At 37.5% G+C, this 12,489-nt stretch overlaps 1 protein-coding gene across 9 annotated transcripts in view; it reads right to left on the minus strand.

The window, feature by feature from the left end:
- LOC129763359 (hemicentin-2) overlaps window positions 1–12,489 on the minus strand; it is a 459,584-nt gene that overhangs the window by 29,016 nt on the left and 418,079 nt on the right. For all 9 annotated transcript variants that reach the window (XM_055762336.1, XM_055762341.1, XM_055762332.1 and 6 more), the window contains one exon: window positions 9,445–9,655. In XM_055762336.1, coding sequence (XP_055618311.1) covers window positions 9,445–9,655 — 211 coding nt within the window. The remainder of the gene's footprint in view (window positions 1–9,444; window positions 9,656–12,489) is intronic.

Raw genomic sequence — 12,489 nt, forward strand, 5'->3', positions numbered from 1 at the left:
GATATAGTGGAAGAGAGCAAACGACTGCGATTCTAGACAATTGCGAGACGCTATCATGAGCAACGCCGGCGCAGTCTTTGCTATTGCCAGACCTAAACACTTTCATTGTCATGATATTACAGCACGTGTGTCCAAACAAAAACATGAATAAAATGCAGAATAAGCTTCATTACAACGTCACATCTATTCGGTTCCACACCTTGCGCGATGTATTCAGCTGGATGGAAAAAGCGAGGATTACCACATATGTACATTTTCAATTTGGATAGTCGCCAAAATATGCCCTGAGGAAATCGATAGTGTAATTTCCTCAAAAATTCCAGATGTGTCTATTGACCGAGTCAAAATTACCCGAATCGATTGCAATATCGCATTCTGTCATCCGTTCGATTTCAACGGGTTGTTCATTCATCATTCGACCTTGAAACGCAATGCGATACGTGATTGAGCTTCGTGTTTCATTAATTGTTATGAATTTTCGAGTAAAATAAACACAGAAAACAAAAATGTTAAATAAATAATGGCTCCATTGTGTGTTTTGTGTAACATAATAACACATCCTCTGCAGGTAGGGAAAAATCTTGAATGAAAATGGTCTCTGATAATTATTTATTCTGGATAATATTTTGGTTGAAATGCTGAGCAAAACAGTCAGTGCTAACATTAATGTTGAATTCTGTGATTCGATGAAGAGCAACAATTGTAACAACGAAATTTATATTGATTTTCTTTATTTAATTTGTCTACTTTAGGACAAAGATATATTCCTTTTTAATTTTACATTTAACGTTCAAGAGAACAAACATGTCAGATTAGTTAATGAAATTGTTCGGTAATGAAATACAAGGGATGGTTTGTGTTTTTTTTTCAAATTTTTGTCGGTGGTCATCGACTTGGCGCTCTATTCCTAGGTATGTCAAATACAAGTATGAATACAAGAGTAATGAATGTTTCACGTATGTGTAGATCGTTAAAACATTTAAACACACTTACAATCAGTTGTTTTTTTTATTTAACAACCAACATATTCACTAGAAATAATCTTTATGGCAGAACAACGTTTGCCGGGTCAGCTAGTTATTGTTATAAAAAATCTGTCTTCGCGTGAATTTCAATCGAATTGATCATTGTTTCTTTCAGCGGAATTGGTAAGTTTTCTCCCCTCATCACCACAAACACTGAAACCGTTCGCAGCTGGCAGCAAGCATCGTATTAACATGAGAAAGGTTCACCCGCTCTTTGACCTCTTGAAAATATTTTATCTTTGAAGATTTCATAACGCATACTCGTCCCGGCTCATAAAACCCGTCGTATCATCGCTCTACAAGCATCTGAGCCACTTTAATTGTCATTTTTGTGCAAATTTCCAGCATTCAATTTTCCCTCCTTCCCTTTTCTCACACCACGAACCCTCGAAGGAGGGGTAAATAATGATTCGCTGTAAAATGTTCCATCCTATCTATCCTCTTTTCCTCCGAGCCCTTTTCAACGATAGTCAGCCAGAGCATCAGATAATGCTGCGAACAACGGAAAAGGATACTCACTACTTGCCAATCCAGCAGCAGCCGGTCGATTTTCCTCTCTAACGGCATTATTAACCCGTCCGATGCTTTATCCTAAAACGGTGCTGCTGCCGCTCCCCTTTCGTGATCCCTTCGCATCGCACTTCACCGCCCCCACAACCGAGCGGTGGGAATCGAGAATGACGCATATCATTAAATTTTCTCCTCCAAGCCGTCGGTCCTCGCGTTCAATCTACTTACGGAGCAGCAGCAGCACAACGGAAACAAGCCATATATCTAATGGTCCTCGTTTTCTGAGTTTCTTCTTCCTCGATGAACCCTTGATTTGCCAAATAGAGACAGAGCGAGAAAGATTTTACAATCAGCTGTAAGTGAAACGGAACGGAAAATCGCTTCTTGTTTTTTTTTCTCTCCTTTTTTCCGCTTCTCGGATGTGTATATCAGCAAATTTCAATAATTTGAACATTCTTTAGGAATGCCAATCAATGCGCCGTCCAACGCGCCGCCGCTTATGTTTTTCCTTTTTTTTTGGTCGGCTTCACCACCCCCCCCCCCCCCTGAGGATGAGAAGGTCCATAACGAGAATGTGATGAGGGTAACTTACGAACGCAAGAAATGGAGTGGAATGTTCTTAATGCGATTCGTCCATGTTTGTTGCTGGTCCATGATTATCGAATGACTGATCGCCAGAATTTTAAATTAAAAGATTAAAGAACGGAGCGATACGGTTTTCGGGTGTTACGGGGCGGTGCCATGAATGACGTTGGGGAAACGCAAATCACAATGAAATACGGATGGTCCTCCTTCGCGCCAATCCGATGATGTGAATGGTAAACGGGACGGACAGGCCCGATCGGGAATCCCGATAAGTGCTAACGGGGAAATGGGCCCTGAATATTAAATGATGCGAATCGTATGTGTGGAATGGGTGAGCAAATCAACAGTGTGATATTTGGGAATGTCTGGCAGATTATCGTAGGGAAGGATTTACGGAATACTGATGATGGAGATACCGAACGTAAGGTGAAACAACGCAGGACGCTTGGAGGAAAAACTGTATAAATCCGGTGATGCGATTACGGGATGGCAGAAGATCCCACTCATTTGAAAAAATATACGTGTCGTGTTGCTTTCACCACCATTTTGGGATTTTATCAAACCAGGTTATCTGTTTTATAAATCCTTTCAAAATATTAGTACACTCTTTTTCGTGAGAAACAGAAGCTACGAATATAATCCCTGCTTCACATCTTTTATACTTATTGTATGCAGTGTGATAACTTTAGTCTTAAATTAAAAACCCCACTTTAAATTAAACCATCCTATAGACAACTGCCCAAAGGTGGAAAAGAGAAACAAATGCCGACAATATTAAGCGATCATTTTTGCGGCTGTTATTTTGTGGCTTTGATATAAAGTAATTTTTGGTGGATTAGTATCAAAACTCGATTTACTGGTGGCCATATTTAGGTAGATCAGTTAACATCTGGGCGATGTGAGGTATAAAAAAAATATCAAAAGATATCTGCTCGTGAAAAAAAATATTGAATTCATTGTAATAGTGGGGTGAAACGAATAGGTGCCAGTGGGAGTGAGACAATCAGTGAAAATTATATTTATTCTATTCCTAAGGAATGCCTCACGTTTTTTTGTTCATTTGTACACATAATAGCATAAGATTTAACATCTTTTAAATTGCTACAAAGTATAGGGAGTGCATGTTTCTACTAGTCATTTACGTACTATCTAACTTCAAAACTGTTCACTATATAAATTAATTCATCAAATAAAAGTACTCTTTGCATTGCTTCTTGAATGTTAGGAATGTTTTGTAATTTCTCAGATTGCTTGGTAAAGAATTCCAAACACCTCTCACAAATACAGTTTTGGCATAAAAAGCAGTAGAATGCACCGGTTAAACATATTTCTCTACTCTATTACTTCTAAATGGTATCAGTTTTTCATGTAGATATGCGGGGCATTTCGTATTTTATAAAGTACAACGTACGTATTTTATACAAACCGAACACAAGCATTAAGTGCGATTCTTAACCTATTTAAAGTCTGTATGCTCACTGAAAGCAGTAGAAAGTCACACGTCACGAGATATGGTAGAATGAAACTTTTGAAAGTCTTCAGCTTAGTTTCCTGGTTCAAGATAGAACCTGGATAGGACTGGAAACATCGTAGAGTTCCGTATATATTGACACATTGGCCCAATATGAATTTATCCCATTGGAAATTATGCTGGATAATGAAACCTAGACTAGTGGCAGTTTCTACAAACAGAACTGTGTCATTTCCGATAGTCAAATTCAAATGGTTAACACTATTACCCCGTGTAATATGAAGAGCTTTTGATTTTTGTGCATTAAGCTTCAAACAATTTGCCTTTGCTCAAGTTTTTATAGAATTTAAATCATCGTTAACTAGTCTACAAATAGACAAAGCGTTCACATTATTGTAGTTTGCGTAAAGCTGGATATCATCCGCAAAAATATGCACAGAACAATGTTTTACAATTCCTGATATATCGTTGGTGTAAAGAGTGAACAGAATTGGGCCCAGTACCGATCCTTGGGGCACTCCCGATGTGACTGGAAGAAAATCAGAAAGTACGTCATTTATATAAACTGCTTGTTTACGATCATTTTAATAAGAATCGATTAGGTTTACCGCAGAAGCACTAAAAATAAATTTCGAGTTAAGTTTTTCACATAGTTGAGCATGGGAAATAGTATCAAATGCTTTCGAGGAATCCAATAGAATCAAAATTACTTTGTCACCACTATCGATAGCATATCCGACATCATCATACACATTCATCATTGCGGTTTTGGTACTATGACTTGCACATTAACCAGACTGGAATGTTGGTAGCAAATGATTTTCTTGTGAAAAAAAGCACATTTGATCTATAAGTATTCGTTCGAAGCTTTTAGATAGAGCGCATAAAACACTTATGGATCGTAAATTATCCAAAGTGTCTAGATTGTGTCTTCTTTCTGAGTGGTATTACCTTAGAACATTTCCAAGCAAGAGGATATTTACCAGATACAATAACGCAATTGAACATGTAGGTAATTGGATCGATTGGAATTGATAAAATGAGTTTTAAAAATTTCATGGGAAGTTCGTCTAGGCCCACAGTATTTGATATGCATGTGATTGATTACATCGTAATCTTGAATACATCGAAAACGGAAATGGTACTCTGAATCGGAGTTGGATATATGATGAATGTGATGAGAAGTTCCAGAGGAATTTTTTTTTATGAAAATTACAATTTATTTCATTAGCATCGAAATTATTCTCGTTCTGCGCTAATTGCTTTGAAAACCCTAACTTGCTCAAAACTCATTGGGAGACGTACCAGAAGATAAATGAGTATTGTAATAATCTCTTTTCGCTTGGTTTACCAACACGATTAGTCAAATTTCTCAAGTGTTTAAAAAAGGAGAAGTCATTTGAATGATGTGTATTTTTCCATCTTTTGTACGCAAGATCACGGTCAATCATAGCTTTTTGAATTTGTTCATTGAACCAAGCGTTGTGTCGATTCTTATTTTTAAATTTCCTAATTGGGACATAACTATCATACAAAGTTTTGACAAAACAATTGAATAAGTCAACTAATGTATCAGGATCATCGGAAGAGAAGACAAAGTTCCAATCGAATCTGTTGAATTATGATGAAGTCACGGTAATAGACCTCCTTGTTGACCATATTTTTATCGAAGTTCAGAAAAGCGAAAATGAGGTCATGTTGTGATATATTTGGAACATCTATTTTTCCAAATCTTAAGATTTTACTTGGGTCGTTGGTTATGATCAAATGAAGCTGCGAGGATCCATAGGAATGTAAAAAAGTCGGTTCTATGCCAACTGTGCTCAATGACAGTGAACTAAAAACATCGACGAAACGCTCAGATTAGGCATTCGTTCGAAGAACATTTGTATTGAAATCACCAGAAAGCAAAACATCATTACACCGCGTTCCATATTCCGTAACTTTCTCGAAAATGAGCTCTGTTGTTGGAAATTGTAAGGGCTATTCATATATAATTTTAGGAATTTAAAAAAATACTTTTTTGAGTAATATGAATTTAAATTTATTTTTAAAATAATTTTTTAGCGAAATTTTTTTCCAAAAATTTGTTTGATATTTTTTTTTCATGAAAACCTAAAGAATTCCCTACATTTCATTCTCTGACCAACTTTTTGTGGATCTTATAGTTTTTAAATCAAGATTTTTCGGAAAAAAGTTGAAAAAAAACTCAAAGTTTTAAAAAAACTCACAACAAAATCTATCAGACCTACAAAAATTTAGTCAAAGAATGGAATAGGAAATTTTCGAGGTTTTCATTAAAAATTATCAAAGATTTTTTGGAAAAAAAATTCATTGAAAAAAAAAATATTTTGAAAATTAAAATTCATTTTTCTCGAGAACATATGTTTTCAAAATTCTGAAAAAAAAGATATGAATAGTCCTTAGAATTTCTAACAAGTTTGCCATACATCGGACGAATGGCATATTTACACGGGAAAAATCTTCCGAACAACAACTTTTTATTTTTTTTCTTTGAAAAAATACTATTAATGTTCAATTCGTTACATTTCTATGTATAAATTATCGCATTTTCAATGCTCTGCTAACTTGTCTCTATTCAGAAACATGTCAAGGACATGTCAAACGTGAGAATTCACATACAAAAGTGTTACGAGTAAAACATTATTTTTTTTTCAGGAGTCTTCATACAAAAATGACATATACTCCAAAAACTATAAAAGATAGAAAGTTGACGTCTTCGACAAAAGTTCATATTTTAATAAGATCTAAAACTTTGTCGAATACACTATATTACTATCTTGACTTCAAACAAAATTAGGATTAGTTGTATTTTTATCAAAGAAAACATAAAAAGTTGTTGTTAAAAAAACTTTTTCCCTTTACACCCACAACGTTTCACTACTATCTGAGATGGTGCTGCCAACTCCTAAAACGAGTTGGCATGAAATTCGTCAGAATTTCAACAGTCAGCATTAGCTTCACTTTTGATCGACTTTGGCTTTTTCTCGGTTTCGATTCGTGTGCAGCGGCCCATGCTGACGGTTGTTGACTCGAGTGAACGAGGGATGTTAATTTGAGCATGTATTCAGCCACTCGATTGCGACAACAATTTTGAAGAACATTGAACTCTTCTGGCACTAGTCGTGCTGCGACTTACATGACAATTTTAGGCGAAAAATCCGTCAATTTCACATAGTCAGAAGCATATTATGCCATCAGAAAATCACTAACGTGTCAAAGTGTTGGCTAAGCTTGGTTCGTGACGTTTTGTATATGTCGAATCGACTAGCACACACTGCTGGAGTCATCTATTGACAAACAGAGGGAACTTCGTTGCGCATCTAATATAGAAAAAATAGGGAGGTATTTTTTGTTTGTTCCGAGATGTGTTTTCTGTAAATATCACAAACAAAAAATCAAATCATTACACTTGATTTTATCTCTTAATGTCATTGTACAATTTTTTTCTCTTTATCCAATTTTCAAGCTTTCATCCCTGAAAACATGGCGTTGAGCCAAAAAAAAATCAAATCCACTGGAGTAGGAAGTTCTCTGTGATGCCTCGATATATCACGTCTGTAATTCCAAATCTACCATATAGAGGGATTCACTCAGATTCTGTTGTGTTCAGTGTTGAATGTTAACTTCAGATTTAAAGAAATATGGATCTCTACAACACGTAAATCAGTAAAGTTTCTGATTTATAATTCTGAACCGAAACATTGAAACAACATTTGACTTTATCAGTAAATCAAATCTTGTTTGACGAAGACATCATATCCAGTGTCAAATCGATTGAGCTGACCATCCACTCCCAGTAACAGAAATTTAAGGAATTTTGGCTGTTTGAACCTTTGCGGAAATGTTTTCCTAAAGCCTTGAGAATACAAATGTCTGTACAGTATACAGTATACGACTGATACATTCCTAATGAACCGTTATAAATTGGTAAATCTCTCACAACTAACACCAATAAAACCGTTAGCTACACTGACAAAATCGGAAAGGAGTTCTACATTTCGAAATTCTACTGAACAACCAGCACTGCTCGTATGATAAAACGATCAACAAGTATCGAATCAGTTCATAATTGATCTTGATTGATCTTGAATTTATTCAATGTTCCGATACAAATGCGATAGTTCGAACAATGTGATCTGAGTTCATTTCATTAAAACATAGCGCTGAGGGATACTTTCCATCACATTAGTTCTTCAGTACAATCTAGTAAAGTCTAATTTAAAGCTAGCTCTCGTCGCATCTTGTTTTACTTCTTTTTAATGCCTAATACCAACTTCGAAAATCTCATAGAGCCGCACTTCCTCAGTTAGAAAATATCAATCAAAATGCCAACTGACCCGGAATCATATACAGACGCCTTACCTTTTTGCTAGCCTCTCATGCGTGCTTGAAAATTTATTTAAATTGGAAGTAAACCATAGCTCTTTGAGGAAACCCGTTTCAGAAGCACATACATACGAGAAGAACTTTCCAAACCACTCGCGTGCTTACTTTTGAACCGGCACCGAAATATCGTATCCGGGAACAGGAGCAGCAAACGACCGTTGAAAAGTCGGTTAACACAAATCGAACCAAATCCTGTTGAGAGGCTTTTACCGGAAGGATTACTTCAAGATTACAAAGCATACGAGTGACATCTTCTCCTTCTCCACCGACCGCTGCCACAGCAACGATCAATTGGAACAAACGGGCATTAGCAAGTAAATTATTGATGTCACAGTTGTGCAGCCTCATTGCCCCGGGGGTGGAATCAGAGATCAACATTTTCACCGACACAATATGTTCCAGAAGCCATGCCGAATGATGGCATCCGTGCAAACAGCATCATTCCTCGAGAGTCTCTCATCCTCGCATAATTGCCTTATTAAAGATCTGCTCGAGATTTCCCAATAAAACAGCACCAGACCTACGGAGACCGAAGCCATACCGTATGGATGTAATAAAGCAATTCCGAGTACTTCAGAGGGGTGCAGAGCTCAATAATCCGAATCCGACGTATGGGTAGAGGATTCAAGGAACACCCATTCCCAGTCGATTATGTCATGTGGAGCTTTTATTGGCATGGCGAAAGACTTTACAGCAGAATGAAGACGCAACGAAGCGTTCCGAAAGCGCTGCGGCGGAATGAGGCTTCCATTGGAATCATTTCCCCAGAAGTGAGACTGCTGCTGTATATCGGAATGCACTAAACGATGTGCGAAAGAAGCTCGAACAATTCCGAATACTGAACGAAAGCCGGCTACCAAAAACGGATCTGTGGACGCATGTGTTCCTCCGCACAATTCTGTGCTTTGAGGCCCCCAATGGAGTGTCCAATCTCGGGCGCAAAGTCATTTTCATTTATTACATTCTTCATGAGACTTTTGACGATCCACTGGACGGTAGTTAGGATTGTGAGCGTACACGAGATGACCGCCGTTTGTGGCTTCATTACTAATCCACCCAGTCTGTTTGTGGCCAATCTCCACCCTCTGTAATGGTTGTCTCTTTTTTTTTATGAAGAATAACTCATAAAACGAAATTACGCCAAATATTCGGACCAACGGGGGAGAGAGAAACAAGAGCATCGTAAGCATGGGTATAAAATTTGTTCTCCTATAAGGCCACTGATGAAGCAAGTTGCCAGCGGTCGGCCAGAGAAAAAATCCGACCAACTTATTTACAGTTATTGGCCACAAACGGGGAAGGTCCGGCGCGCATAAAGATGGCGAATGTGCTACAAACAGCGATGCCCTGTCATTTCCATATGCGGTCACATTTCCGCGCGCCTAAATGTGGGACATTTCCGAAAGTCCAAAAGGATGCTGCTGCTGCTGCTGTTGAACTTACCGCATTCGCTTGCGAACCTCCTGCGGTTCGGGCGGCTTCGGTCGCTTGAGTCTGCATATCGTCACGAAGCCGGCGATGATTGTGGCGGTCAGGATGATGCCGATGGCCACCGCCACTGCGGCAAACATCACGATCTGCGACTGCTGCTTCTGCTTGTCCGCGTTCGATGTTTCCGCCGGTGTGGGACCCTCCGAGATGATGGTTTCGTCCACTGGAATTGGGATGGATGGAGAAGAATTAGTTTTGGTAAACTATAGCGTAAATGAGAACGTAGGGGAAGTGGGGACATAGTGGTCACCCTAAGGAATATGCCCATTTCCAGCGTCCACATACCGCTTTAAATCCCGTTACTCGAAAAATACTATATTTCAACAAAATCATATTTGATACAGTGGGTACATGTATGAAATAAGTTTGACCTATTCACCTAGAGTCTCAATTTAAATTTTCTCATGCATACAAAAACGTAGTAAGAAACACATAACATTCCGCATAATGAGACTTGGTTTAGTTAGAGTGGCATATTTATCCAGGGTCAAAGCCACAAAAGGATCCTCCTCAAGAGCAGAATGTGATGCGGTGTAACAGCTTTAGTAAACAAAACATTGTAAGTCGTTATTCACCTATGACCACTTTGCCCCCAAACATCAATGTAATTTCTATGCTAATTAATCGCTGAGATTAAACAAAATATCTGTTCACCTCTCCTAGAATATGTGAACAGTCGTCCAAATTGATGATTTGTCCAACATATTAGATTGAATAAACTAAATTTCACGAGAAATTCCTTAGATACCATGCGCATAGAACTACGGCCGAATGGGAATCGAGAGAGAAATTTATGTTTTTATTCATATTTTGACATGCGACAGCTATACTGAAGTACAGGGTGACTCAAAAGTCATTAAATTCTTCAAACATAATGTGACTATCAATACGGCATCTATAGTCAATAGTTAGGCTGCCAAACAATCAGGTGAGCAATTTGCCCCCACTACCCCTATCTATAAATAAGCTTTTTTCAACATGGATTTAAAGTATATACTGGACACAATCGAAACATTGTAACTTTTCATCCCTCGTTTCAACTCGTATACTCTCACACGATGTCACATACTGTGCGCGTCTCTGTAGTATTGCTAGTGTGTAATTTCAGGTGTTATTGGTATTTATTTCAAGAAAAAAGAAATAATTGAATGAAAAAACTCCAGAAACTAATTTTTCTTCAACTTGATTCGTTTTTAATAAGCCATTTTTATTCAGCCGCTTCAAAACAAAATTATTGATTCTCGGTCTGTGTGACCGTATGCCGGAGTTGAGGAGGTTTAAATATTTAAACCACGAGCGAAATGTTTCGCTCAGAGTGAACTGGTTCCCTGTAGTTCGAAAAGCTACAGGGGAAAGCTGGGTAAAACCGACACCTTAGGGGTTTCCACGTATTTCTAAAACCTACCATGTTTCTTCGACATCAAATCGTTGCAGAATATTCTCTCAAACTATTCATGAACCATTCTACAGTATCTGTTAATCATTTTTTGAGAAGGACTCAAATTTTGATAGAACACAAAAATGTATGTTTTCAGGATAAATAAATAGGAGTGTAGGTAAGATCGACACCCTGTCGATGTAAAACCGATACCTTTGGCGAAACGAATAAAATATGGTTACAATAATTTCAAAGTACTAAGAGGCTATACAGATACTATGCGGACATGTTAAGAGTTGCACATGATGCATATGATACGTAACAAGTTCTGCACCGGAAAATGTTTGTATTAGTAAGCTCTAAAAGTCTTTCGAAGACAGTTTGCATGTAAAATTTGAAATATAAAAGTTAGAGCAAAAAAACAGTTTTTTTCATGGTGACCCTAACGTAACTTAGAAAAAAGGCGCTATATCGATTATTTCAAGAGATAGAGAAAAACTTCGTTCTACAAAGATGTCTCAAATAATTGGAGTTACAACATTATCGAACTATGTTTACCTCTATCTATAAAGATAAGAAAGTCAGATTTTTGATTTCATCGACGATTTTGGTCACCCTATTTTTGACAACATAATATCATATGTAACAACTTTGTCTAAGACAGTTTTTGTCTAGAGAATAACTGTCAAGCTCTAAATACTAATTTCCACTTAAATGCATCTCCTGGACCATTGTGCATTGTGCATTGTGCATTGAGGACAAACAAAATTGGCTAATACTGTGTAATTTACCATAATGTAATGGAACATAAAAAAATACTCTTACGCCTGAATGGCTACTAACTACTGTGTAATTTGCAATTTACAGATATCTAAAAATGTAACATGTACACGATTGAAACCTGGCTCTGTGTCAGCTAAAATGCTAATGAGCCTAAATAAATGAACAGAAAGGGATAAAAAAATAGCTGAAGTGATTCTTCGGTAGGCCTCAAAACTGCTGGTCCATTGTTGCAACAACTTCTTAATCCAGTGTTTATAGGACACGACCGCAGAGTTTACGTAGGATTACAGAAAAACTCACTACGCTTGAAATCAGAGATCGAAATGCTCGCCGATTTGAGACGAAAATCGTCCATTTTCACCCACAGAGAAACATAGCTGAAAATATAGGAGGCGAGAGAATATTATACGCTCACTTCGATTCTCGCGAGAAACGCAGAGCCGATTTTTATTTTTCGGTGAGTTATGATTGCCGAAAAATGGTCTCGTTTTCAGTGACTCCTTGATGCCGATAATGGTTTGTCACTCCTTCAGTACAGCTGAAAACATTGCATGAAAATATACGGCAATATTGGGTTTCATCGTGAAGTGAACATGAGATGGATTAATATTTGTACAATTCACATGCTGTCCAAATGCAGATCGTTTGGACGCTGCTCTAACAGACTAATGTTGGTAAAGTTAGCTTTGATTTTTCGCTCCATATTTTCAGTACCAAATGAGAGACGAAAAAGCATTCTCGTTGAACTTCCGAGATAGAGATTTTCGACATCTCTTTCTCTCTGAAAAAGAATTTTCGGTGAAAATGAAGAGACGAAAATATCAACAATACACAGT

The sequence above is a fragment of the Toxorhynchites rutilus genome, chromosome 1, assembly GCF_029784135.1.
Source record: "Toxorhynchites rutilus septentrionalis strain SRP chromosome 1, ASM2978413v1, whole genome shotgun sequence".
NCBI lineage: Eukaryota > Metazoa > Arthropoda > Insecta > Diptera > Culicidae > Toxorhynchites > Toxorhynchites rutilus.